Source organism: Malaclemys terrapin, chromosome 3 (genome assembly GCF_027887155.1).
Source record: "Malaclemys terrapin pileata isolate rMalTer1 chromosome 3, rMalTer1.hap1, whole genome shotgun sequence".
Taxonomy (NCBI): Eukaryota; Metazoa; Chordata; order Testudines; family Emydidae; genus Malaclemys; species Malaclemys terrapin.
The window spans coordinates 135,950,860-135,978,395 of record NC_071507.1 but is presented as its reverse complement, the minus strand read 5'-3'; the positions used below and the strand labels follow the sequence as shown (position 1 = coordinate 135,978,395).

At 41.5% G+C, this 27,536-nt stretch overlaps 1 protein-coding gene across 6 annotated transcripts in view; it reads left to right on the top strand.

Annotated features, from left to right (window-relative positions):
* Positions 1 to 27,215, top strand: part of FHL5 (four and a half LIM domains 5) — a 43,575-nt gene extending 16,360 nt beyond the window's left edge. For 2 of the 6 annotated variants that reach the window (XM_054021735.1, XM_054021732.1), the window contains 5 exons: positions 7,135 to 7,302; positions 11,842 to 12,016; positions 17,442 to 17,611; positions 19,708 to 19,894; positions 24,140 to 27,215. In XM_054021735.1, coding sequence (XP_053877710.1) covers positions 7,150 to 7,302; positions 11,842 to 12,016; positions 17,442 to 17,611; positions 19,708 to 19,894; positions 24,140 to 24,291 — 837 coding nt within the window. In that variant the 5' untranslated portion in view covers positions 7,135 to 7,149 and the 3' untranslated portion in view covers positions 24,292 to 27,215. Of the gene's footprint in view, positions 1 to 5,626; positions 5,646 to 7,129; positions 7,303 to 11,841; positions 12,017 to 17,441; positions 17,612 to 19,707; positions 19,895 to 24,139 lie in introns of those variants that run through there. The other 4 variants (XM_054021731.1, XM_054021733.1, XM_054021730.1 and 1 more) reach the window with 3 other exon arrangements.
* The last annotated feature ends 321 nt before the right edge of the window (positions 27,216 to 27,536 follow it).

Below are 27,536 nucleotides of genomic sequence, written 5' to 3'. Positions count from 1 at the left end.
GATCATGTGTACAGACAAGGCCTAAAGCAATACAAATTAAGAAGAAAGTAATGGCGTTAATGATATATTAAATCCTTCTTTTAAACCAAGAGTTCTTTCCTTTTCCACTCATGCTCTTCCACTCAGCCTGAAATATGTGCTGCTTCTAGTTTCCATTTCTTCTCATGCTACATTTGGAAAAGCATGGGCCTAGAATCCATGGACAAAGCATAACTCAGGAGTACAGCTGATTGACATTTCCAGATTTTGAGTTTTAAACAAGTTTCGTATTCAAACACTTGGTTTTCAATTTTAAAAAATTAATTGAAATGATGGTGGTTTTTTTGGGAGGGGTGGTTTTTGGTTTTGGTTTGTCAATATATTGACATTTTTCTATAATTTGAAAAAAAAAATTTCAAAATTCCCTTCCATTTCTTTTAACTCTCTTTTTGAGCAGCTCTGCTGAAGAGGAAATAACTCCTTTCTAGACGGACAATAAGTCTACAAAGTGAGATGTTCAAGTTAATCCCTGAAATTAGGAAAGGACAAACAAAGTCCTTTGCCTGCTCCTTGCAGTAGGTTTTTAGAAACCTTAACTTCAATAGGCTGATGTTTGCTTCAAGGTGGAGTAGCCCTCAATATCCCAAATTTGCCAATGACTTTTGCAACAATTCTTTGAGCTGGTGAAATGCTCAGAGACCTTTATCTGGAGAATAAGGAAAATAAACTCAGGATGAATACGCAAAAGAGCAAAACTATGTTTCAAGCAGGTATGCAAGAAAACACACAATCCACTGGAAATAATGTAGATAAACTATGTTGTCTGGGTTGTCTCACACATGTGCAGACTTGGCCCTCATAACACGTTTTTTCCCCCCTCTCAAGAGTGTTATGATGCCATCATTACTCTTTTTTGTTTGTACCTGTTCAGAGCCGAGTAGAGAACCCTGCTTCGTGTATTGTATTTGATTTTTTTTTTTTTAAGATGTAATTCAAGGGCAACCTGATGAAGGCAGATTAGGAAATATTCCACTAGGGGAGCATAAAACAAATTAAAATATCATCATGTATATACACTAATTTCTATATCATTAGGAATAATGTACAAAACCCAAAAAACATCATGTACTCTAAACAGGAACAATATATTTACAGGAAACATCAAAGTAATATAAGACATTAAAATGGTTACTTGTCCCTGCACTACTTACACAATGACAGGAGAGAAGAAGATCCCTTTATAGTTGATTCTACGCTGACCAGATTTGTGTAGGCCTCAAAAACCTTCCTGTTAGTGAATGTCACTTCTCTGTAACTTTACAAGTTTTTTGGACTTTTCAGTCTGCACCCTTTACATAGAAACATTTCAACTATGCAGAAATTCCCAGGCACATTTGCATGAGTTGTGTTCTACCTTCTGGTGAAACTGTTGGCAGAACAGCCTGCCCCCGTTGTGTCCTGCTTTCATCTGCTTTATAATTTGTACTCGGACTACATTCTCAACTCTAACCCCAAAGACACCAATGCTGCGTCCTTGTGAGTTACCATGGTAACTCCTGTGTCCTCATTTAGCATATACTAGAGCTACTGTTCTTATTACTGTCACTTACATTATATGTGCCTATTATATAGATTAAAATCAACTGCATTTTACCTTTGTTCCCATAATAGCTAGAAAACGAAATAATTTTTCCCAAGAAATACATAAAACTCAACATTTTACTGTGTCAAGGAAACCAGTAACCAGAGGATGGAATGCTGGAGTCAGCGTTTCATTCCATGAGAGTGCATAACATCAGTTCTCCGGAGAATTCTGATCAGACCTCCCAAAACACAAAGCCTAGCGTCCAGCTAACTTCAAGTAAACATATTACTGTGGAGATTAGGATCAAAACATCAGAAAAATATTCCATTTCAACTACATGATGCTCAGAACATTATTTATTTATTGGGCTGAGGCAAGCAATGGTTCAGGGAGACAGGATTTCGTTATTTTTTTATGTTGTCTTATGGTAAATACTTCACAAGGATCATCCACATCTTTGTCATGAGATTTGAAAAGTCTGTCATTCTTTGTCAGACCAATCCTGCTTTGTATCCGAACATGGTATCAGTTTATAAAGGGCCATAACCTGAAGTCCTTACTCACGCAAACTCTTATTGACATCAATGAGAGTTTTGTTTGAGAAAAAGCTGTAAGATGTGGCCCCTGCTGTTTAATGATTGTTGTGTGTAGAGGATATGTTGCCTTCAGCATTTTCCAAAGCAGATATGGGTTCACCCATAAAGTCTCTCTATTGCTTATTGAGAAAGGATGGTCCAGTGGTTAGGACACTGGCATCATACTTAAAAAGATTTGTGTTCAAGTCCCCCCTTGTCCATGGCCTTTGTGTGTGATCAGAAGCAGATTACAGCCTCTCTGTGCCTCAGTTTCCCATCTGTAAAATGGGGATAAGAATAATTGACTACCAGACAGGCATAATGTGATAAATATATTAAAATACTATGGTGATGGGTGCCATATAAGTACCTTGGAGAGAGAGAACTTTTCAGCATAGATTAACCCTAAAAATCTAATGAACCACTCCTTGAAAAAAACTGAAGGGGGGGTTCCTTTTTTACATTAATGTAATAGTTGAATGCCATCGATTTGAACAGATGTGCATTTATAGCATTTTGAGCATGACTGAAATTATTTGTCTGTGCGCATTGTGCACTGCAAGTGTGCATTAATAGCTCATCAGTGCCAGGACCGGCTCCAGGGTTTTTGCTGCCCCAAGCGGCAGAAAAAAAAAAAGAAAAAAAAAAGCTGCGATCGCGATCCGTGGCAGCTCTACCACGCCGTTTTCTTCTTCGGCGGCAATTCAGCAGCAGGTCCTTCCCTCCAAGAGGGACCGAGGGACCCTCCGCCGAATTGCCACCGAAAAGCCCGACGTGCAGCCCTTTCCCCTTGACCACTCCAAGTACCTGCTTGCTCAGCTGGTGCCTGGAGCCGGCCCTGATCAGTGCATGCCCTGTTATTTCTTTGTAAGCCAATGGACTGATTTATCAGAAACAAATCAGAAATATAATCAAGTAAGGGTTTACTTCAGAGGACGTGTATAGCTGTGACTCAAACAAAAACAAGTAACAAACTACCCCTCTGACTGAGGTTCAACCCAAACCCATGTCCTTGGGTATAGAGTCCTGCCATTCTCCTCCCAAGTAGGTGTGCATGAGGTGAGGGAAGATCACCTAAATTTATCTAACCTTTGCTTTAATGAGGACTCTGTAGTGGCCCTGCACCCAGTTACACATGGTGTGCATGTTTCTGTGTGTCAGTCTCTAGTGGTATGAGTACATAAGATGATCAATTTTATATACTCTTGTACTTACGTTCATTTTTTCTAAATTATAACAATATCCTATGTAACTCCTATTAATATTAATGGAAGTCATGCATGTGAACCAACAGAAGAATAGGCATAAAAGGTCAGAATTTCATAAAAAAGGGTCAACATTACCTTTGCATGTCTACATTTGCACCGACACATCCAATAAAGGTACGTGCAAAGGGAGCCTTTGTGCATAAGATGGCCATTTAGATCCATTTGTTTGTGCAAATGCCCAATACACCTATGCAGTTTCAGTAATAGTGCAAAAGAACAGCACAAGTGAATGCAGGACTAGGGCGATACTTTATGAAAACTACACTCAAAATATTTAACCTGTTGTTAAGTTTAGTGATCCAGGCAAGATTTCTTCCTTTTCTTACGTTACGAAGTTTTAGCTTTGAGAATTAAGTTTTCCTCAACCAGTAAACCCTTTTGATGAGGAAGCTATGATTTTTCTTGGGACAGTATTTATTACCTTCTGGCCTAAATTAGCTGTAAATCCACTAATTGTCAAACTAAATACCTACATAAAAATTCAATTGCACTTTATGAGTTGCATCCACAAGACCTATGTTGATTTATAGCAGCTGAGGGTCTGGTAAATGAAATTAATAACGATAATGTCTTTGCTGTGAGTACTATCTATATAGTTTGGATCACATTCATAGCAAAGAGCTCAACTTATTTCATGTTTGGTTGGAGGGGGATGTAAGCTGAGATCAGTTTTGCGTGAATCTGTGTTGATGCATTGTTTGACCCATGTCCAGAGGTGGTAATAAATAAACTCCCTCCATTATCTACAGAATCGTTCCCACTTCCACAAATTTATGTTTGCTATAGTATTGTTAGGATAACAAGCTGCACTACATGCAAAAGCAGATAATACATCTTAAAAAATTGCAACATGGCAGTCTTTACAGTTGAACTATTGATTGCTGTGCTCAAAGAGGATATTGACAGGACCCAAGTATGTGGAAGTCCAGCTTCAGACTCCTGTTATATTATAATCCAAGAACAAGACATTAAATCAATCTGTAATATTATTAAGGGAGCACTTGATTCCCACTGATTTGAGTTATAGACTATTTGACTTTTTTACTGCACACTGTCCTGGCTAGTGCAATGATTTAGTGCGGTTAGAAAAATAGTAAATCAATTCAGCTAAAAATGTTTTCAATTTGCAGGGACAACAAGTTTTCCACAGCTTGTGCCAAATGAACGAGCCATTATTTTTGGTCTAATATAAGCATTCCATCATCTTCCCCTGCCCCTTCTTCACAGTCATGACACTGGGGAACAGAATAAAAACAGAGTCCTTGACTTTGAGTTTACTAGTGGGGATAGACATTAGTTATGATTTCTTGAAGTTTAAAATATTCCTTTGGATTATGTCTAACAGTCTTCAAGAAGGGAGAAAAAAGCAATAGCACTTCTTTAAAGCTGTAGTGTGGATTGGAGCTGCACAGTGGTTGCATGAGAAAGTATAGGAGTGAGCACCACAGAATAGAATAGATCCAGTTCTAATGTTCACTGCTTCCTCAAATGTTATTTCTTTTTATTCTTTTCTTTGTTACTTTCACCCTTTGCATTTTGTTCATCTGAGCTGTAACTTACACCTCCCTTCACTGGTGCAAGAGCTCCGTTTCGGCTGCCCAAAGTCAATGAGATGTAAATACTTTATGAAACCTAGTTTTCTTAAATCCGCTGTAACTCTTTATGATTGTTGACATTAGCAGCAGAATGTCCCTTACTCATGAGCTAATCAAATTGCAATTCAACGAGTCCAGCAGATGTCTGAGTTTTGCTTCACTGTGAACTTTTTGGAGTCTCTTTCCCTCATTCCCAGGAACCATGACCCAATATTAGCAAAGTATTGCTGATCCAACTAGCAATAACAAGACTGAAATAAGACTCCTTCCCCACAAGCCTCCAAAGGTTCAGAGTTTCAGATACCAAAGCTTCTTTGCTTATTCAAATCCTCTTTGGCTTGTAAAACTGAGGGAAGAGAAGTATATGAGATTGGGCTCTCAGAAGATTTATGGTATTTCCTGCAACTGGTTGACATGGAAATATCAGTTTTCTCACAGTATTCTGGCACTTCAAAGTCATGTTCTGGATGGAACTTGGCAATACAGATGCATGTAAGAAAAACAGAAGTCTATTCTCTTCCCACAACAACAAAAAGAAACTTGGTTTGATGTAGGGTTTATGTTAGTTATACCAGGTTTATCCCTCGCTCTCTTTTCTCTTAGGATATCCAAGGGAAGAAGGCTGCTCAAATCTCCCTGCATGGTAACTGATTTTAGTATTACAGAGATAATCTTCGCAGTGCAGGCCAGCTAACCTGGAGTTCCTTGTCCATCTTCTATCTACTGTCGGAGAAAAACTGAGTTCTCACTATTTTGTTTAGGTACAGCAAGTCAGAGGCTTTATTATTAACTCTCACATGTGCAGAGGAGAGAGCAAGTAGGTCTCTCTCTGGTAACTAATTACAGCAAGCATTTATACCTTTCATTACAGAAATAATGAGGGACAGCTGCATTTTGTTTATACATAGGCCATCTTGATATCTCATTTCCTTACTTGTTTTGACTCTTGCCTACATACAATTAGTTTCTATACCTTATCTACACTGAGGTCACAATGACTTCTTACACAGCTCTTTCTCACCCGTCTCACACAATCCTCACACAATCCTGGCTTCTACAAATCTCGCGTTATCAGGGTTATCAGGGTCACAGCTAGCTTGACTCTTGCTAACAAAGACTGTCTCTTGCTAACGAAGCCTGACTCTTGCTAACAACCATCATGCATTGCAGTTCCCTTCTGTCAGTTCTTTTCTCTGCTTCCACACTACTCAAGGTGGACACTGGCTTTTCCAAAAGGAAGACACATTACAGAAAGAAAGGAACTGCCAAGGAAATTGGGAACGTTCTGATGTTGGGCAGGGAAAGTCTGAAAACTCGTGGTTCAAACCTACTTTCTCTTTGGCCTATTATCTACAGTGTCAGTTTGATTTCAGAAAATAGCTTTTGTCCATATTATGTGAATTTTCTGGATAATCTACTCCTCACAATGCAGGACATAAAAACATTTTCTCCAATATGGTTTGGTGGTTGGGGGTGACCTCACAAACCTAGTTACTTTCTGTATGAGGCTTTGTGTCTTTATGTTCCACCTATTTTCTTCTTAATTAAATCCTCTGACTATTGCTAGTGTGGGGATAAACTCACTTTCAAATTTATGATTGATTTTCCAATGTAATTTTGACATCCCAAATTACATTCAATACGCAGGAGTGTGTTCCACCTTTTTGTGTCTGCTCGATTTTCTTTTATGACTGTAATACCACTGATGCAAATGCTAAGGTTATTCATTTTCTGCAAGAATAGTTCTCTTTTAGGAGTAAAGAGAGGAGTAGGATAAGAAATTTAAATTGATTTATTTCCACTCATCTTGCCTGATCTGTTTTGGCACTAACGACAGAGGGAACAGATTTCAGGCACCAGGATTATCAGTATAAATACTAATCGACTAAACTGAGGCAATCTTCTTGTTTGGGGTTATGAAGACAACCACTTCCTGAATATTATGCATTGCTAAAAACTGCCATTTTGTTGCCAGATGCTTCCAACGTTAGGAATCCCAACCATTGCAAGTAACCGGGGCAATCGCTGCTCTAAGTTGCACCAGTAATGCATTACTATCCACAGAATGAGATTGTTTGGGCCTGAACTGTTTCATTCATGTTATTTATTAATTTTCCTTTCTCCCAGAACAGCTGAAGAACCAAAAGATGACAAGTAATCACTGCCATTACTGCATGGAATCCCTTCTTGGCAGGAGGTATGCATTTAGAGAGGAGAATTCTTACTGTGTTACATGTTATGATGGCCTATTTGCTAACTCCTGTGAAGAATGCAAGAGGCCCATTGAATGTGATGCCAAGGTAAGCATTTAGTTCATTTTTCTGTATTTATTGAGATTGTTAAATCACAGAGCATGAAATCCGCCTCTTTGGGGGTGGGTTCCACCCAAGGCTCTCTGTGCCACGGAAGCCTTCAGAATCCCTGCACAGGTATGGCGACCTGGACTTAGCTGTTGTACAAAGGGGAGATGGAGCCTCTGCACACCAGGGAGGGGGGTTCTATGCTCACTGGAAGTATGCTGCTGCAGAAGGAAGCGTTGAGAGCAGGGACCAGAGGACCTACATTTATGTGGATGCAGTGGTGGAGAAGCCTTGAATAGAGTCTGTAGTGTAGTGGTGATCTATGGTCTACCCCGACATTAATAAGTGGATTCTATCCCTCACTGCCACTTAATTTCCTGCATAAAGACTGCACAGTTTGGTGGATGGGACTGGGGAGAGGATCCACCCAGTAAGCAATAGAACTACTTAATTCACTTCCACAATATTTTGTAGTATCATCAACTTCTGATGAAGCATTACCTTACTTAACAATTTTAGGGTTTTATACCTATGTCCTTTATTGCAGGACCTGAGTGCCTTCCATATAAAATCAATTAGCATACCAAAGTCCCTAGTGGACCTCCTAGAGTCTCTGGCTCTTCTGCCTTTTGGAGGGTATAAAAACTCTGGGGTGGTGTGTGTGCTAGTTGTGAGTGTTGTTCCTGTTGTGGCAGAAAGGCTTGGTTATTGTAGAGAGATATCTTGGGTTGTTTAAATTTATCTTTTACTCTAGCGCTCTCAGTAGTTTCAATCTCTCACTCTCTCCCTACTCTACCCTCTCTTGCTGTCCCTTATTCAATAGATAAGATCGCAGGAAACTTTAAAATAAATACTTCCGAGAGATGTCAAGTGAAAAACAACTTCACTTTGTCTATAAATAATTTCTATTGCAAATGTTTAGTCAACACACAGGAGTTCGACTGGAAGGCAGCAATATTTATCATTTTTATGTAATGCTGTCTGTCTTTGTAAACAAGATGCCTCGAGAGGGCGTATTTTGGTTAAAATATCTTACTTGCAGTATGACAGCTTAATTTCTTATTTACCTCACAATGCCTGGCTTGTCTCATAAAGGAAATCTCCATGATAGGCGCAATCAGACAGAACAAACTTCTGGACTTTGCTTTCCTTGAATCTAGGCCCCTTGTAGAACATTAATTAGAACTGCGAGATCCCAAGTAAATGCAGTTAGCTGGGTGGCATCTGTCAGCCTTTTTCTTTGGCTCTGTCTCACAACCCTGCATTTCACTTTGAATTTCATATTCAAATCAACCCAGAAACTTAAAGATGATCAAAACATCTGTGTTTCACACGGTTTCAAAACACAGTCAGAAATTTGCCCAGGCTCACTTGTACCATAGACCAGGTTTGCTCACAAAGTTTGGAAAAACAGGATGTTGTTCTGCTTAGCAGGAGATCTGAGTTCAGAAATCACATCAGGATTAGTGGTGCAAGTTTAGTGCATAATAATATTTAATTACAGAGATGGACCCAAGCCACAATATTTGGAGCCAGATCTGGGTTTGTGGTTCAGCTCGTTACAGGAATAAAGTCCAGCTGCAATCTCCTGATCCAGATCTTCCTCATAATTAGGTGTGCTTGGATCTGGAAGGGTGTTGGTTTGCCATAAAGTAACTTGAGATCTGGATCCACCTCCTACTGCGTCTGGTGATATTTGGTTCCAGGGTTTTTAGGCCCAGTTTTAAATAACATAACAGACGATACTGTTCTTTGCATCGTCAAAGCACTGCAAAAACATTAATCCTCTCAACGTACCCATAACCAGTGCTTAATTTGTGCCATGGGCTTGCCAGGGCTGAGCCCTGGCACCTCTAGGTTTGCCGCATCAGTTATGAAAGTAAAAAGAAGCCTTGAGCCCTGGCATCTACTTGCTTGAGCCCCAGCACTACTTTCATTACAAATTTAAGCACTGCCCATAACAGAGGTAAGTAACTATTATTTCCAATTTACAGATGAAGAAATTAAGCCTGAGATTTGGGTACACCTATGCTGGAGCTGGAAGATGTATATTCCAGCTCAGGGAGACATACCTGTGTTAGGCCTGATTGAGCCAGTACACTAAAACTAGAAGTGTAGCTGCAGAGGCATGAGTGGCTAGCCATCCCAAGTACAATCCCATCCAAGACCATAGACAGGTACTCAGGGAGATAACCCCTCATGCTGCTTGCGCCATATTTTTAGCTTGCTTCTATTTTTAGCATGCTTGCTGAATCATTGCTAGTGTGGGTATGTCTCCTCAAGCTATGTCTCCTCAAGCTGGAATTTACACATTCCCGCTCTAGTGTAGACATACCCTTAGAAAGCGGTCCAGACTCAAAGAGAAATCAGTGTCTGATCCACGATTTGAGCTCAGGAATTCCCAGACCATGCACTTAGCATATATCATGTTCTCAGGGCCCAGTTAATATGGAAGCTGACCTCGGCACAGGGATTGCGATTAAGTGGAAGTTTCTTTACTTCAGCTTTAAGCCTGTCCTATCCTGCGCTGTCTTGGTGATGGTTTAGCCCCAAGTTCAGGGTAGAACTGCCTGAGAGCTGCCTGAACTTGTGATTCCTGTCCGTAGCCCTAAATGGCCACTGCAGAAGCTCAGACAAGCCAGGGCACAGCAGCAGCCCAGCCAACAACATCTCTGTCTCTGCATCAGTGCCACAGCATTTCCCCTATGCTAAAGGTATCTGCCACAGATGATCTAGGGGTGTTCTATCAGCCTGGGGAAGCACCCTACATTGGGGGGAAATCCCTAGAGGTCTGGGTCTGATGGCTTTATGACCCCGTTACATTAGCAGAACCCGCTCAAAGAGGCCAGAGGATAATGGGAGGGTAATGGTGGGCAAGGTCCTTCCTCTTCAGGGAAGGGGTCAATGGCCCTTGTGGAGGTTCAAGATAGGGCCCAGCTGTGTTTCATATGGAAATTATCAAGGAAAAATTGCTGATTTGGGGAGAACTGTCCCAAAACTCTATGACCTGCATTTTCAACAGCAAATTCTTCTATGTGGCCAAGAGAGCCTGTATTCTGAAGCCCAACCAACCTGCCTAATCCAAAATTTAATTTTAAAACAAGCTAAGCAGCAGGATCTTTTCATACTAATGATTTTGTCCCCTAGATGAATGGTTGAATCATCTCCCTAGGACTATAGCGTGTCTACATTACAAGCACTACAGCGGCACAGCACTTCCATCGCTGTAGTAAATCACCCGCTCGAGAGGAGGTAGCTAAGTGGATGGAAGAATTCTACACCAGGACTTAGGTTGCCTTAATAGAAAGTTTCTTAGCGGTGTGAATTTTTCACACTCCTGAGCTACATAGCTAAGTTGGCCTAAGTTTTAGGCATAGAGCAGGCCTGAGAGACAGGAAAAAATAATAGGAGTGAAATGAAGGGGGTACAACTGTCAACTAAAAAAATTGCCCCCTTAGGCTGACAATTGGTTGTTCCTCACAGAATTAAGGGGCCAGCTCTCTGCCTCCTTCTTATCTCCTTTGTATTTATTTTTAGTTATTTTTTGCCTCAGGCTACTCTTTGACAACAGTTTTTGTTGTATAGGCACTTGGAGAGAGCAGTAGGTGTTCAGCACCTCTTAAAATCAAGTCTTGTGTATTTTATTTCCCCTTTTATTACTTTAAGGGGGACTGGCAAGGGCAATAAAAGGGATAGAATTTGTGCCCTTTTGTGCTTCTTTCATTAGAAAGAAGACCTGGAAGGATTTGGTTTATTTCTTATAGGATTTGTTGCTGTTTAGCTGTTTGTTTTTCTGCTTGTTTTTTTTTTTAAACCTTAGAAATGTCAGGAGTCTTAAGCCATATCTTCCTTGATTTTAATGAAACAAAGGGAAAACCTTGTATGTATCGTCTTAGCTTTCTCAGCGCTTAAGCATGTTGGATTATTAAAATAAAATCTTTCCTTCCAGCTTGTTAGAGGGTGATTGAGTTAAATGGGTTTTAACAAAAAACAAACAAATGCAATAGTCTGAGTAAAAATCACTTCCCCGCTCAGTTAAACAGGTTTCACTTGCTTGCTATCTGTGAGGCCATAACCCTTTAAGTTCTTCAGTTGTCCATAGTCTTCCAGGGGAAAAAAAAAAACCTGAGTTTTTCATGTGGAGACCATGCAAGAAAAAACAATCTGATGGTGTTTATTAAAGGGATGAAACCCATTTGTTTCCCGGGAAGATTGCCTTTAAAATACAAAGTCATCCTTTATATTAAACAAAAAATACTTCTCAAGTGTGGGGGCATGGAGTATCAACTATAGCCTGAGCCAAAGCAGCTCTTTGTGGCCAATAAAAGTGAACTACAGAATATCCTGACTGTCTTTCCACTCTGGATAGATTTTGTCATCTTTGACAATTACCCTCCATACAGTGACACAAGCCACTGGTCCAGTCACTCTCCAACTGGTTTTTGTTTAGCTTAAAAAAAAAAAAAAAAAAAAAAAAAAAGTGTGGGGCTGTGGGGGTAAACAAATGCTTTCCATTAACATGTATTTTCTGTCTCAAAGGATCTCGCCTATAAAGGCCGCCACTGGCATGAAGCGTGCTTCAAGTGTGCCAAATGCAATCACTCTTTGGTGGAAAAGCCTTTTGCTGCCAAGGATGAGCTCTTGCTGTGTACTCAGTGTTATTCTAATGAGTATTCATCGAAGTGCTTCCACTGTCAGAAGGCCATTATGCCTGGTAAGATAACAAGGACTCTTCGCTACCTCTGTGAAATGGTTATATTGCACTTTTAATTAACTGCAAGCACTTGGATAGTTAAGCTGTAAAGTATAATTTCTTGGTTTTCAGTACAGCATGCAGTGGACTATCTCCCCGCATTTAATCCTTCTGTCAGTTAGTGGGGTGGGGGAAGGCAGATACATGCTCATCTTCTGTGATCTAACATTGCATGTGTAATTATATTACACCCCACAAGGAATAATATTACAGTCTTGAAACAGAATCAGATTTGTCCACATAGACTCATTGACTTTGCCTACACTGGCAATTTTCAGGAAAATTACAATTAGACTTGCTACAGTGGGAGTGCTAGTATGAGCGTAGGGAACACTACTATCTGTATTTTTCCATTATGTCATCTAGACCTTCAGGGATCAGACCTGGTTACAGGTTTTTTTTGCATGGAAATTTTTGTTGTTAAAAATGTCATCTTCAAAGATGAAAAAAATTTGAAAGAAAAGTTTCAAGATGTTTTGTTTTTGTTTTGTTTTTGTGGTGTTTTCTATGATTAGTTTTAACTTGAATTTATATCAGATTAAATGTCTTAAAATTATCAACATTTTTAATTTACCAAACACTGGGTTTAGTTTTGTTTTTTTACTGAAAACCAGTTTCAAAAATGATTTCAGTAAAAATGACAGCTTTGTGGAGGGGGGGGGGGGGAAGAAGGGGAATCGTAAAGAATTCCCACAGGAAATTAGTCTTATTTTGAACCCTGCAAAACTTAAACCACTTTGGAATTTCTAAAATTTGTCACTAAATCACTTTGTTTTTTTCAACCAGCTCTGTTCAGGATTTACCATGGTGGTGTTTCTGCATGAGTTTGGCAGATTCAATCCTAACTCAATAGTGGGAGATTCCCTGAAAACACCATGCAACTGAAGAGACAATGGCAGCCCATATGTGGCAAGATGAACAGGCTTGTCTAGGGCAGTGTGTCTCAACCTTTTTGATACCAGAGACAGCTTGGTCCCTTCCTAAACTGTGTCAGGGAAATCTCAGGGACCGGTCCTTGAGAAACACTGGTCTAGGGCATTAACAAATAGGATCTGGCAAACATTAAGAGAAACCAATGGGAAAGGAGGGTTGGCTAATTTTTCAGGAGACCTTGGTTCCAAAATACTTAGGCCTGGTCTACACACAGTTTTTGTTTTGGTATACTCTTTTGGTTGGGGACGTGATTGATTTTTTTTGTTTGTTTTTTTTACTGGTAAAACCCATAGTGTGGATGCAGTTATACTACTGTAAAGGTGCTATAGTTAATTCCCCTTCCCTTACAGACATAAACTATACCGAGGCCTGGTCTACACTAAAAAGTTAAGTTGGAATATCTACATCAGTCAGAGGTGAACAAAATCCACACCCATGACCAACAAACCTAGGCAAAGCTAGCCCCCAGTGTAGACACAGTGAGGTCGACTGAACCTAGCTACTATCATTTGGGAAGGTGGTATTCTTAGGCATGTGTACACTATCACTTATGTTGGTGAAAAAACACCCTACCCCCCCCAAGCGACATAAGTTTCACCGGCATAAGCACTCGTGTGCACAGTTATATGTTGGCAGGAGAGCTTCTCCTGTCGACATATTTACTAACAGTCCTTTAGGTGGATTTATTATGTCTATGGGAGAGCTCTCTCCCGTCAGCATACAGCAGCTACACGAGCGATCTTACAGTTGCGCAGCTGCATCGGTACAGCTGTACAACTATAAGCTCGCTAGTGTAGACATGGCCTTACAGTGACGGAAAAAAGACATCCATTAGTGTAGGCTACATCTACACTTCAGGGTTGTATAGGCATCACTACAGTGATGTAGCTACCAGTATAGTCTCCCTAGTTTAGGCATACCCAAATATAAGCACTTGCTTATGCCAGTATAATCGTCTATACAGGGGTGTTATACCGCTTTAACTACACCAGTATAAATAAATGACCAGGGTGATGTCTAAAGACTTGTCTGCACTACAATGCAGTTCCAATGCTGTAGCTATGCCTCTGTGATCCTATAGTGTAGACACATATTACAGAGACAGAAGGAGTTTTTTCTGTTGGTTCTGTTCTCAGTTCTTTCATGGAACAATGGGTAGGAATAAATGGTAAATTTTCAGAATGGAGAGGGGTAACTAGTGGTGTTCCCCAAGGGTCAGTCCTAGGACCAATCCTATTCAACTTATTCATAAATGATCTGGAGAAAGGAATAAACAATGAGATGGCAACATTTGCAGATGATACTAAACTGTTCAAGATAGTTAAGACCAAAGCAGACTGTGAAGAACTTCAAAAAGATCTCATAAAGCTAAGTGATTGGGCAACAAAATGACAAATGAAATTTAATGTGGATAAATGTAAAGTAAAGCACATTGAAAAAAATAACCCCAACTATACATACAATATGATGGGGGGCTAATTTAGCTACAACTAATCAGGAAAGAGATCTTGGAGTCATCGTGGATAGTTCTCTAAAGACGTCCATGCAGTGTGCAGTGGCAGTCAAAAAAGCAAACAGGATGTTAGGAATCAAAAAGGGATAGAGAATAAGATGGAGAATATCTTATTGCCCTTATATAAATCCATGATAGGCCCACATCTTGAATACTGCGTACAGATGTGGTCTTCTCGTCTCAAAAAAGATATACTGGCATTAGAAAAGGCTCAGAGAAGGGCCACTAAAATTATTAGGGGTTTGGAACGGGTCCCATATGAGGAGGGATTAAAGAGGCTAGGACTTTTCAGCTTGGAAAAGAGGAGACTAAGGGGGGATATGATAGAGGTATATAAAATCATGAGTGGTGTGGAGAAAGTGGATAAGGAAAAGTTATTTACTTGTTCCCATAATACAAGAACTAGGGGTCATCAAATGAAATTAATAGGCAGCAGGTTTAAAACAAATAAAAGGAAGTTCTTCTTCACACAGCGCACCGCACAGTCAACCTGGGGAACTCCTTACCTGAGGAGGTTGTGAAGGCTAGGACTATAACAGCGTTTAAAAGAGAACTGGATAAAGTCATGGAGGTTAAGTCCATTAATGGCTATTAGCCACGATGGGTAAGGAATGGTGTCCCTAGCCTCTGTTTGTCAGAGTGTGGAGATGGATGGCAGGAGAGAGATCACTTGATCATTACCTGTTAGGTTCACTCCCTCTGGGACACCTGGCATTGGCCACTGTTGGCAGACAGGATACTGGGCTGGACGGACCTTTGGTATGACTCAGTATGGCCATTCTTATGTTCTTATTGTGACAGACCCAGACCAGAGGGGTACAGGAGTCTGGTAGAGGGCAAATATACTGGTCACTGGATGAGTAATTTTCTGTTCCCTGAGTGACCAGAGAAGGGGCTGCACTAGAGTAATCAGGAACCTGCTAGAACCAGTTAAGACAGGCAGGCTAATTAGGACACCTGGAGCCAAATAAGAAGAAGCTGCTAGAATCAATTTGGCAGGTTAATCAGGGCATCTGGGTTTTAAAAGGAGCTCCCTTCAGTTTGTGGTGTGAGTGTGAGGAGCTGGGAGCAAGAGGCACAAGGAGCTGAGAGTGAGAGGGTATGCTGCTGGAGGACTGAGGAGCACAAGCATTATCAGACACCAGGAGGAAGGTCCTGTGGTGAGAATAAGGAACGTGTTTGGAGGAGGCCATGGGGAAGTAGCCCAGGGAGTTGTAGCTGTCATGCAGCTGTTACAGGAGGCACTATAGATAGCTGCAGTCCACAGGGCCCTGGGCTGGAACCTGGAGTAGAGGGCGTGCCCGGGTTCTCCCCAAACCTCCCAATTGACCTGGACTGTGGGTTCTTCCAGAGGGGAAGGTCTCTGGGCTGTTCCCCAACCCACATGATGAATCTCTGAGGCAAGAAAATCCGCCAATAAGCGCAGGACCCACTAAGATAGAGGAGGAACTTTATCACATTATGTACTAACTCCACCTCCCTGAGCAGCAGTAGCCCCATTGACAGATGCAGTCTTCTGTCAACCTAGCCATGTATACACCAGTGGGTAGATTGGCATAGCTACATCTCTCAGGGGTATGCAATTTTTACACCCCCTAAGTGCTGTAGCTATGTTGAGCTACATTCTAGGTGTAGACCAGGGCTGATTTTAGTGGCCTTACCATGATTGTCCTTTATTATTGCTTATTTCTCCACACTACAAACTACCCTATAGTTTGGCATAAAGAAATGGCATGAGGGTTATCAGTCTCTGCTCCATTTGGGAATAGTAGAGAAAAGTTAAAGTACACTGACAGGGTGACAAGGTGAAGCTTGCTTGTTTCTGCCTTGTATACCATTAACATCTCTTATTTTTCTGATTACTAACTTCAGGATGATAAGCCCCAGTAGGCAGGGTCAGCAAGGCCTGTTCTCTTACCCACTCTGGTGAGTGCTGAGTGCTCAGGGGAAACTCCAACCCAATGATGTTAAAGCAAAACTGACTCAGCAGCTTCTCCCCCCATCCAGAATGTGGGCACTCTCCTCCCTGCAGGATCGCCTGCGTTGGAGCATGTCTCCTCCTCCCCTACAATGGGGGACAATTAGAGGTCCCTGATCTCTCAGCACTGAGGCACTGCCAGAGGAGAAGAGGAAAATTGCAATGTGGAGTCACTAAAAGAATTACTATAGTACATGGGGGTGTACGGGTTATGACTTTGTAGATGAATTGGGCATGGGAGGCAATGGTAATCGGGCTCCAAAGCAAGGGTTTTGGCAGATCTGACTCAACAAACAAAGTGCAAAACTCTGAGCTTTCAAATCTCCTTTGATAGATATTTATATCGGCAGTTTCCTTTGGGGATTGCCTCAGCACCTGAGATGTACCAGACCATCATGTCCTGGACCTTTGACAATCTGTATAGGGTGGAAAAAATTAGTACTGATCTGTGGTGAAAATGATCAGCAACACTAAGAGACTGTCATTTTCTGCATCATGCCAAAGAAATTAAAATTAATTTGAAGAGAAATGAATGCCAGCCTGGTTTGAATGAGATTACTTATGCATGACTTGTATTCATTAGTAAAGGAGTTTGACCTGACATAAGAAAGTTGGAGGAAATTTGTGTAAGTGAAAAGACCTCAAGATTAGGAGAAATTCATGGGCATGCTAAAATATCTAAGCAAATTAATCCCCAGTTTGTGAAAGTGAAGTGCTCAATCCAGTGTGCTGCTTGAGCACAGGATAGAAGGGCACTGGGATGACTGACAAGAGAAACACTTTTGGGAATTAATACAGTGTGTCACAGAAGAACCTGTCCTAAAATATTTTGATACTAGAAAAAATTCTAAAATCTCAGTTTATGCAAATTCAGGTGGATGGGGGCTGGGTGGGAGGAGCTGTCCTTCTGCAAGATGATCACTTAACTTCAGTGGGACTCACATTCGTGTTTTGTTTTTCAGGTTCTCGTAAAATGGAATTTAAAGGAAGTTGCTGGCATGAAGCCTGTTTTGTTTGTCAATACTGCCTGCAACCATTAGGAACAAAGCCTTTGATTACCAAAGACAATGAGAATTATTGTGTGCCATGTTTTGAGAAGCAGTTTGCTCACCACTGCTACTCCTGCAAGAAGGTAATTAACCAAACATAACCAAAGGGAAGAGCTAGAACACTGTAAGTGCTACTACACTCTTTTTAATGCAATTCTGAACAAGGTAGCCCAATTTTTAAAAAAATATGCACAATAGGACACTATAGGCAGAGTTTGAATACAGAAACTACAAGGTTAAAATAACCTCTGTAAATGCCATACATTATACACACCTAGAGGTTTTCAATCTGAACCTACATGAAACAGCAGGAAGTGCAGAGCACAGCCACACGGCATACAAGTGACCTTTTCACAGGATGGCACCAAAGGAGTTAATCTAAATACAAAGATAAAGTTGATAGTTTCATATCAGAGCATAGGAAGACAACTGGTGTAGCAGAATTTAAGTTCACACTGTGTGCTTTGCTCTGCTAAAGAGTGTAAGAATGTTTTACTATAATGTTTACTTATTCTGCCTACTTCTTACTTAGTCAATAGAAAATATTTTTGAAAATGTTTTAAAAGTTACTTAAGAGCTGCTGAGGGATTGAAAATGAACCTGTAATGAACAGAATTCTCATACCATCCAAACCTAGGGTCCTCATTGCTTCTGCTGCTGTTAATTATTGGTGTTACAGTAGCACCTAGAGCTCCCAATCAAGAAATAGCCCCATTGTTTAAGTACCATACAAACCCAAGTTAGGGTATGTCTGCACTGCATCTAAGAGGTTTGATTCCCAGACAATGTAGATAGACTTGCACTAGCTCCGCTTGAGCTAGTGTGCTACAAATAGTAGTGAGGACTTTGGAGCACAGGTAGTGGTTCAGTCTAGCCACAGGCGCTTAGACAGGCTTGGACTTGGGCAAATAGCACAAGCTGCACCCATGCCACAGTTTCCACAGTGCTATCTTTAGCAACCTAGCTTGAACAGAGCTAATGCAAGTCTGTCTACCTGTGCTGGGCATCACCCTTCCCAGCTGCAGTTTAGAAATACTCCTAGAGACATGGGAGGTCCGTGAACCCCCCCCCCCACACACACACATTCAGGGAGGCTATCCCCCGGCCCCATCCCTTACTCCCCTCCTCCCCGATGGATATCCAAGCCCCCCACCATGGCTGGAGGAGCCCTGCCCCAGCCGCCCTGAGTCTGTCTACCGCCCACCCCAGGCCACCAGCCAACCCGCCCTAGTCCACCGGCCGGCCCAAGATCTGGCCCGCCTGCCCTCCCAGGGCCACTGGGTGGCCCACCCCAGCTGGCCCCAGACCGGCCCACCAGCCGGCTGGCCCCAGCTACCCTGAGCCCGCCCAGCTGCCCCAGGCTGCTGGCCGGTCCACCCCCACTGACCCGCCCCAAGCACTAGCCCACCCGCCGGCACGCCCACCCTAGCTGTCACCGGCTTCAGGGGGGAGGCTGAGCAAGGGCAGGAAGAGGAGCAGCATGGGCAGGGCCACGGGAAGAGTGGAACATGGGAGCGGGGCCTCGGGGCGGAGCATAGGCGGGGCCACAGCCTGGCTGTTTGGGGAGGCTTAGCCTCCCCTGGCCTACTATATCCACCACCCATGCTTTGGAGATATTCCCTGCCCTGAAGAGTTTATACTCTAAATAGAAAAGGGATGGTCCAGTGGTCATGGTACTAGCCTGGGAGTTGGAAAACCTGGATTCTATTGCCGCTGTTTCACAGATTTCTTGTGTGGCCTTGGACAAAGTCACTTAGTGTCTGTGTAAAATGGGGATAACAGCTCTCTCCTACCTCACACGGTGTCTTGATAATAAATGCACTAGAAATGGAGAGGTGCACAGATACTACTGCAATTGGAGCCCATATAAGTACCTGCCATGGAACCAACATGAATAACTTATGCAGCTGCATGTTCATATCAATCCGGCCCAGTCAAGATTAAAAACCAAACTGAAAACAATTGAGACTCTCTCTATATATATATATGGCAGAGAGAAAAGAAATAAGAGGATTTATTTAAAAATACCACATACCTTGGGAATTCCTAGTTTAGACTAGAGCTCAAATGTTATCTGAATTTTGGAAATAATGACGCATTTTGGTGTTGCAGCTGATTGCTATAGATTGTTGTTCATGCTTTCATTCCTTTGTTTATTTGCTTTTTGTTGCTGCATCAGATGATAACTACTGGTGGAGTGACATACCACGACCAGCCATGGCACAAAGAATGCTTTCTGTGTGCTGGATGTAAGAAGCAGCTGTCTGGGCAGAAGTTTATTTCCAAAGATGACCATCCATACTGCCTAGACTGCTTCAGAAAGCTTTATGCAAAGAAGTGTGCAGCCTGCAACAAACCCATTACTGGTGAGTCTAACCGTTTAAAGTAGACCAGCCACTAAAACGTTATCAGTGCTGTCTCAGGTCAAATGTCTATTAACTAACACAAAATATTCCACTTGTAATTAAATAATTGCACTTATTGTGAATTTTAATGACCAGTTTGCTTAAAAAACACTTCTTCGGTGTGACTACACTGTTAGTAGAACTTGTGTTATGAGCCCCTCGGTTTGTTAACCTCGGGTTTGAGGTTAACCTAGATTAGGAATTGTTGAACCCTGAGTCCCAATCTGGGGCTCCAGTTTCTACATGGTATCATACGGGCCTGAGCCCAACCACCATATCCCAGACTTCCTAGTGCTCTTCCAAAATATGGCTGCTCTGTTCATGGTGCAGTGTATGAAAACTTGACTGTCCACCAAAATTTACTGTTTAGAGGACAAAGAAATTTGGCCTGTGGGATTGTGGAATACTTTTGGTGGACTCACAGAACACAAGTCCAGCAGGGCTACCCTGCAAAGCAGTAGGGTGTGAACCCTGGGTCCCAGCTGGACTCAGGCCCTCTGCCCCCATGAGGTCCTGGGTCGAGGTCCTGGGATCCTGGGTCTAAACCCTGATTTAGTGTGATTTGTGTGTGGACAGAAGGGGGTTTAGGCTTGAGCCTGAGTTCAAACCCCGGGCTTACATTGCAGAGTAGAGATACCCACTGATAACTGATTTTTTAGACAAAGGACATGCAGTAGATTTATTCTACAAGAATTTCAGTAAGGCATTCGATACAGTGCCACATGGGAAATTATTAGTTAAATTGGACAAGATGGGGATTAAACCAACTGAAAATTGGATAAGGAACAGGTTAAAGGGGAGACTACAGTGGGTCATACTGAAAGCTGAACTGTCAGGCTGGAGGGAGGAAACTAGTGGTGTTCCTCAGGGATCCATCTCCAATCTTAAATGGGAGTGTGCTAATAAAATTTGTGGATGACACAAAGTTGGGAGATATTGCCAATATGGAGGAGGACTGGACTATCATACAAGAAGATTTGGATGACCTTGAAAACTGGAGTAATAGAAATTGGATGATATTTAATAGTGCAAACTGCAAGGTCATGCACTTAACGACTAACAACAAGAATTTTTGCTATAAGCTGGGGACTTCTCAGTTGGAAGCGACAGAGGAGGAGAAAGACCTTCGTGTACTGGTTGATCATGGGATGACTGAGCCATCAGTGTGATGCGGACATGAAAAAAAACTAATGCGATCCTCGGATGCATCAGGCGAGATATTTCCAGTAGAGACAGGGAAGTGTTAGTACCATTAGACAAGGCACTGGTGAGATCTCATTTAGAATACTATGTACTATTCTGATCTTCCATGTTTAAGAATGATAAATTCAAACTGATGCAGGAGCAGAAAAGGGCTACTAGGATAATCAGAGAAATGGAAAACCCACCGTATGAGAGGAGACACAAGGAGCTTGTTTTGTTTAGCCTAACCAAAAGAAGGCTGACTGGAGATATGATTGCTCTCTCTACATATATCAGAGGGCTAAATACCAGGGAGAAAGAGGATTTATTTAAGTTAAGCACCAATGTTGACACAAGAACACCTGGACATAAACTGGCCATCAGCAAGTTTAGGCTCAAAATTAGATGAGGGTTTCTAACCCCCAGAGGAGTGAAGTTCTGGAACAGCCTTCCAAGGGTGGCAGTGGGGGCAAAAAACCTAACCGGCCTCAAGACTGAGCTTGATAAGCTTATGGAGGGGATAGTATGAGGAGACTGCCTACAGTGATACATAACTGATCAGAAATGGCTAGTAATAAATATCCCCAATGGTCAGTGATGGGTCACTACATTGAGAAGGCTTTGAGTTACCAGAGAGTTCTTTCCTAGGTGCCTGGCTGGTGGCTATTGCCGAAATGCTCAGGCAAGACCCTGAGGGCTTTTTGCCTTCCTCTGTAGCATGGGCTACTGGTCACTTGAACATTTCAACTACAGTAAATGGTGGATTTACACAGACCATCCTTTCCTCCCTATCTAGTGGAGGAGTAAAGAAACTGATAATCTCTAAGGGTACATCTACAGTGCTATTTTTAACCCTCCAGCTTGAGCCCCACAAGCCAAGTCAATTGACCTGAGCTCTGAGACTCAGTGCCACAAGTTGTTCTTTGCAGTGTAGACATACCGGTAGAGATTATCATTTTTCTTACTCCTCTTCTAAATAGGGAGGAAAGGATGGTCTTGTGGTTAAAGCACTGGGGAGACATGGGAGATTTTGATTCTGTTCCTGGTTCTGACAGGCTTCCTGTGTGATATTGGGTAAGCCACTTCTTCTCTCTAGGCCTCAACTGCCCATTTGCAAAATTAGGTTAGTAATAACCCTCACCTCACAGGGGTGTTGTGAGGATAAATTCATTCATGTTTGTAAGGTACTGAAGTGGCCATATAAGTACCTACATATATACACACTAGGGCAGATCCTCAGCTGGTGTAAATTGTCATAGCTCCATTGACTTCAGTGATGGGAAGACGATTTCAGTGAAGCCAGGGCAATATACATCAGCTGCAGAGCTGTCCCATGGTGTCTTGTGACACGAAAGGGGCCCTCCTGTATTTATCCTCCAATGCACTCAAAAGGAAGAAACAAAATCTATTTGATTCTCTCTATAAAGCTCTTTGTTATAAAACTTACCCCATTGAAGGGACAGTCTGTAGGCTCACAGCCATATGAAAGTGAGCTCCATGAACCAAATTCTGTTCTTAGCTAAGTAAATGCAACCCCATCCATTTAAACCTCATTACTACTAAACGGAGTGCCACAGATGTAAATGAAGACAGAATCTAGCTCCCCTCCATATTACATGCAAGATACCTTGTTGGAACATGTAAATCACGTGTCATTCAGTACAAGCTAAGCATTACATTATTTTTATGTACTAAAAGAGCTTCTCTTGTGGTTTATATAAATGTCTTGTACATGCTTGGAGTGGAAAAAGCTGCAAAGTGAAGTTGAGTGCCTCAGGTCCCTAAGGATACATGAAGAGACACTTAATAGTATCCTACCTCTAGTAGGCACACAAACATATACATTATTTTAGTAATTAGGTTTTTTTAGACATAAAACTAGTACAATTGTAGGTTAATTAGATTTAACTGTTCTGTGCAGCTAAGGCACATTTATCAAAGTAAGAGATCTTGCCACTCATGGAAAAATTGAATCATGATTTAGCCCTGTGTGCTTAAATCATTTATAATTCAATGTCAGGTTAACACACTGACTATTCTGAGACCATTAATTGAGACTAGTAGTAGTGAATCTATTACTCCTCTAGCCCAATGATGAAGTGTAATGGAGTCAGCTAATGACGGATGTCTGATCCTCATATAAATAAATCAAGGAAAGTGAGGGGAAATTCAGTCTGCTGTGATAAGATTACAAGGTGGGGGACAGGAACAGATTCAGGAATCTCTGAGACAGAAAAAATCTTAATTAACATGTTAACCTATAGAGTTCCACAATTCACCAGTATACCCGAGGGTAGTCTTTTTCTGGGAGCTTGTGTTTCACATAGATCAAATCTAGTGACTTTCAGTTTGAGTCCTGGACTATGAAAATCCCTAAATCTTAGAGATACTTAATTGAAATGTCTGAATTAAACTTGGTTTTGCACTGGAACCACACAACCCACACATTACCCATGATTTCTATCATAGACGACTCATTCCTCCCCATACTGGGGGGCACAATCTAAAGGGGAGGACACGTGAACACCCCCACATTTTTCCTCCCTTGACCTGCACCAAGCCCGGGGCCACTGCACTCTCCCGGCCCACATTACCTGAGGGGGGTGGAAGGCTCTGTCCTTCTCCCACTGCACCTCCCCCCGGCACGTTTGGCCACTGGGCCCAGGCACTAAACCCTGCATGCCTTCTGTACATGTTGCCTCTGATTTCTATGGCAGTTTGCTGGAAACTGGGTGCAGGGTTAGTGGATGTTTTGATGAGCCAGGTCCATGTTTAGAGACCGTAATGGGATATGAAAACAGGTGTCTCACAGTTTGGGGCTTTGTTGCAAACGTTTTCCCCATCTCTAATTTTTAGTTCCTACTATGCATATGTTGGGCATATCTATTTCTACAGGCTATTTCAAACTGTAGGATGCCAGTAGATTTTAGTGTGAACGAAGACAACATGCTCTATTCAAAAACAATCTATTTCTGATCTCTTCTAAAATATATTGAATTCCCTTTTTTCTAATTTCTTTTTCAGCTCTTGGAGGTGCCAAATTTATCTCATTTGAAGAGCGCCAGTGGCACAGTGACTGCTTTAATTGTGTAAAATGTTCCATTTCGCTGGTGGGACAAGGATTCCTCACCCAGCAAGATGACATCCTCTGTCGCGAATGTGGTTCGGCTGCATAGTTAGAGAGAGACACATTATTCTCGCATGCTGTAACCAAGTACTTCCTTACCCTGCAGTCAGAAATTCATTTAAAGGCCATAAGAGTTATTTAGTCATTCAAGTTGCTTTCCACCAGCAGTTCAATTCTATCACAGTGCTCAGCTGCTACATGCATGCCTTATATCTTGTAAAAAGATTTTTACACAGTTCTGGTTAAGAAAACATTTCCAAAGAAATTTCTATATATATTTTAATGGAAATACAGTATGTTTGTCCTTGTAAAACAGTGCACTCTGCTGTTGGGAGCTTTAGAATTTTATATTATATAATCCAAGAACGACTATGAAAAATCTGTATTTGGAAGACATAATAGATGACCTCCTTGAAGAAAACTTATATCAGTACTCTACTGATGCAGACACTCAGGTGGAAAGTGGTGGTGCATTCCCCGCTGGGCCACAATATTTAATCTGAACAATGTCCCCCCTTCTCTCTGTACCTCAAGGCTGCTGGGCAGACAAAGAAGGCTGCCGGCAAAGCAGTCATTTCGCTATGTGCAGAAGGTAGGGGGTTGTTGTACAGAAAGGAAAGACTTCTACCACTCCAGAGGGGGTGCTACTTCTCTGCCTTGTAAGACAGAAAGGAGTAGGAGAAATAGATGCCCACCAGCAGAGAGAGTCAAGAGTCCACTCCATGGCCAGGAGGGTCAGGTGAGGGGACAGAAGGCCATTTCCTCCATAATTTACACCACTGAATACACTATAGGGCAATTAAAAAGCTGTATAATCTTTGCTCCAAGTTGTAAGTCAGAATTCCTTTGCATCACTCTATGCTTAATCAATGACCCACTCACTTTTTCCAATTTTCTGATTCTCAGTATAATGAATGCTAACTAAGCAGTTTGCAAAAATGTGGGGCTTAGCCAAGCAATTAATTGTGTGTCCAAAGTTTCAGGTGCATATTCGTAGATGGTTTTTGGAAAAAGTGTCTGTAAATGACATTTTCATTACTTACACTTCATAGTCGCTCATAGCAACAAATTTCTGTTTCTCTATTAGGACACATTACTAAGAACTACATATAAGTTGAATAACATGGGGGGGGGGAAAGATTTCTTTACATTTTTTTCATGCATTATGATTAAGGAAAAGAGGAATTGCCAGACTGTATCAGATCAATGGGCCCATCTAATCCAGTATCCCATCTCCAACAGTGGCCAGCACCAGCTGCTCCAGATGAAGATGCAAGAAAATCCAGAGTGCACAATTATAGTGTATGTTGCCCATCCTGGTAGTTTCTTACTAATACCTACCACCAGGGCATGCCCTAGACCAAATGGCACCCCAGACAAAGTGCCGCGATCGGCCGAACCTGAGGACGAGGCAGGTAAACAAACTGGCCCAGCCCGCCAGGGTGCTTACCCTGACAAGCCGCGTGCCGGAGGTTGCCAACCACATACGAAATATCTGAAACATTTTACTTCAAACATTCTATTTTCCCTTTTGTTGCTAACAACAAAAACAACCCCCAACGCTGGGCACCCCAGGCAGTCACCTGCCCCTAAATCTGGTCCTGCCAGCACTGAGTGGTCGGTTTATGCTCTGAAGCATCAAGGCTTATATCCCTTCTTAAACAAACAAACAAAAATCTGTTCTGAGACTAGTGATTTGCAGAGCTGAACTACAGCCCCTTTACCAAAATTAGCTAGTTTTAGTTAAACTTTTTTTTTGCTAAGTCATCTTTTCAGGATATAAATAAACAAAACTACACTTTAATCTGCCATCGGAATCAATGAGCTCCCCCAATCAGAGCGCTAATGTATAGTTTCCAAACACTAACATGTCTTAAAACTGCAACTGCCTTTTGAATGCCGTCAGACCCTTGTCATTGGTGGACAGGATCAAACCTGGGGCTTCTGGAGCTTATTGCATGAGCCTCTATCGCATGAGCTAAAAGCCACATGGCCCTTAGCTAAGGCTGTAGAGCTGCCTAATTTTATCTCCCTCTTTAAGTGGTCTTGGTGCCACTAGATGGGACAGAACACCACACTCAGTATGTGAGTGGGTTACACCTTGTCTACACTAGGATTTTAGTACATACTAAACATACACCTCTTTTCCTAGTGTAAACATGGCTTGAGAGTCACCTTCCTGTCTGCCAAGCCACCTCTCTCTTCTCCTGAAAACCCATTTTCCAGAAATTCATCCATCTGTCTCATCATGAATAGTTTCTCCTTGCTCTCACTTTGAACTGTGATCTAATATCTTATGTGTTTGCCTTGTCTATATTAAGACTGTCAATGCTTTAGAACAAGGAGCATGACTTACTCATTTTGTTAAGAGCCATGTACATTTACCAGCATTATAGCAATGGTTTTTAATAATATTTTCATTACAATCGATAGGCCAACAGAACAATGTAGTTTTGTTCCTATATCTCATTTATGTCACTTTGAGAGGATTTAATCTGCTTGCTGAGCTTTTAAAGTAAAAGTGTCTATATTAAAGGCCAAGTAGATTAGTGTTACAAATGTTCCTTCCCTTTGTTCCACGCTTTCATGTCATTAAACTATCATAATACTGAGCCATTGAGAATGGTGCAATGAAATACTCGAGGGCAGGTTTTGTACCATTTACCACACTCCTGATGTGTTTTAAAGCACATCTTACTCATATTAACTTCAGGAGCACGGGTGTCCTTTTAGGAGCTGATCCAAAGTCTATTGCTGTTAATAGGAGTCTTTTCTTTGACCTCAGTTGCATTAAGATCTCATTCCCTTATTTAATTGAAAGTGATAATTACATTAAGAAGACAAAAAGAAAAGTACACTATATGAAAATAGGCCAGTGCCAAACTGCAATAGTATAAAATCTATGTGGATAATAACTAACCACAAGTGTATAACTCTGTTTTCTAGTCAATAAAATATTGATTTTTTGCTTAATGTGCTGTTGGTTTAGATTTTTAGTGTCTTCTGCTAGGAGAGCTTTTATCAGAGTTTATTTTCTGATTTGCTTTTGGCTTTCTGTTTTACTCCAGCTGCTTGCCTTTCCTTTCTTTTCTTATACATCAGATACAGAATCTTGATAAGAGTCAGGATACCATAAATAGAAGAAGGTTGTGTAGCCTAAAAAAAGAAGATAGCAATGGACATGTATCAGTGATATTCTAAAAATGTTCGATGACTAATTAGAAATTAGCCCACTGGTAAATGTCAACTGACCCACAGAATTGTAAAATAAAAATTGACAAATCACCTGTTGTG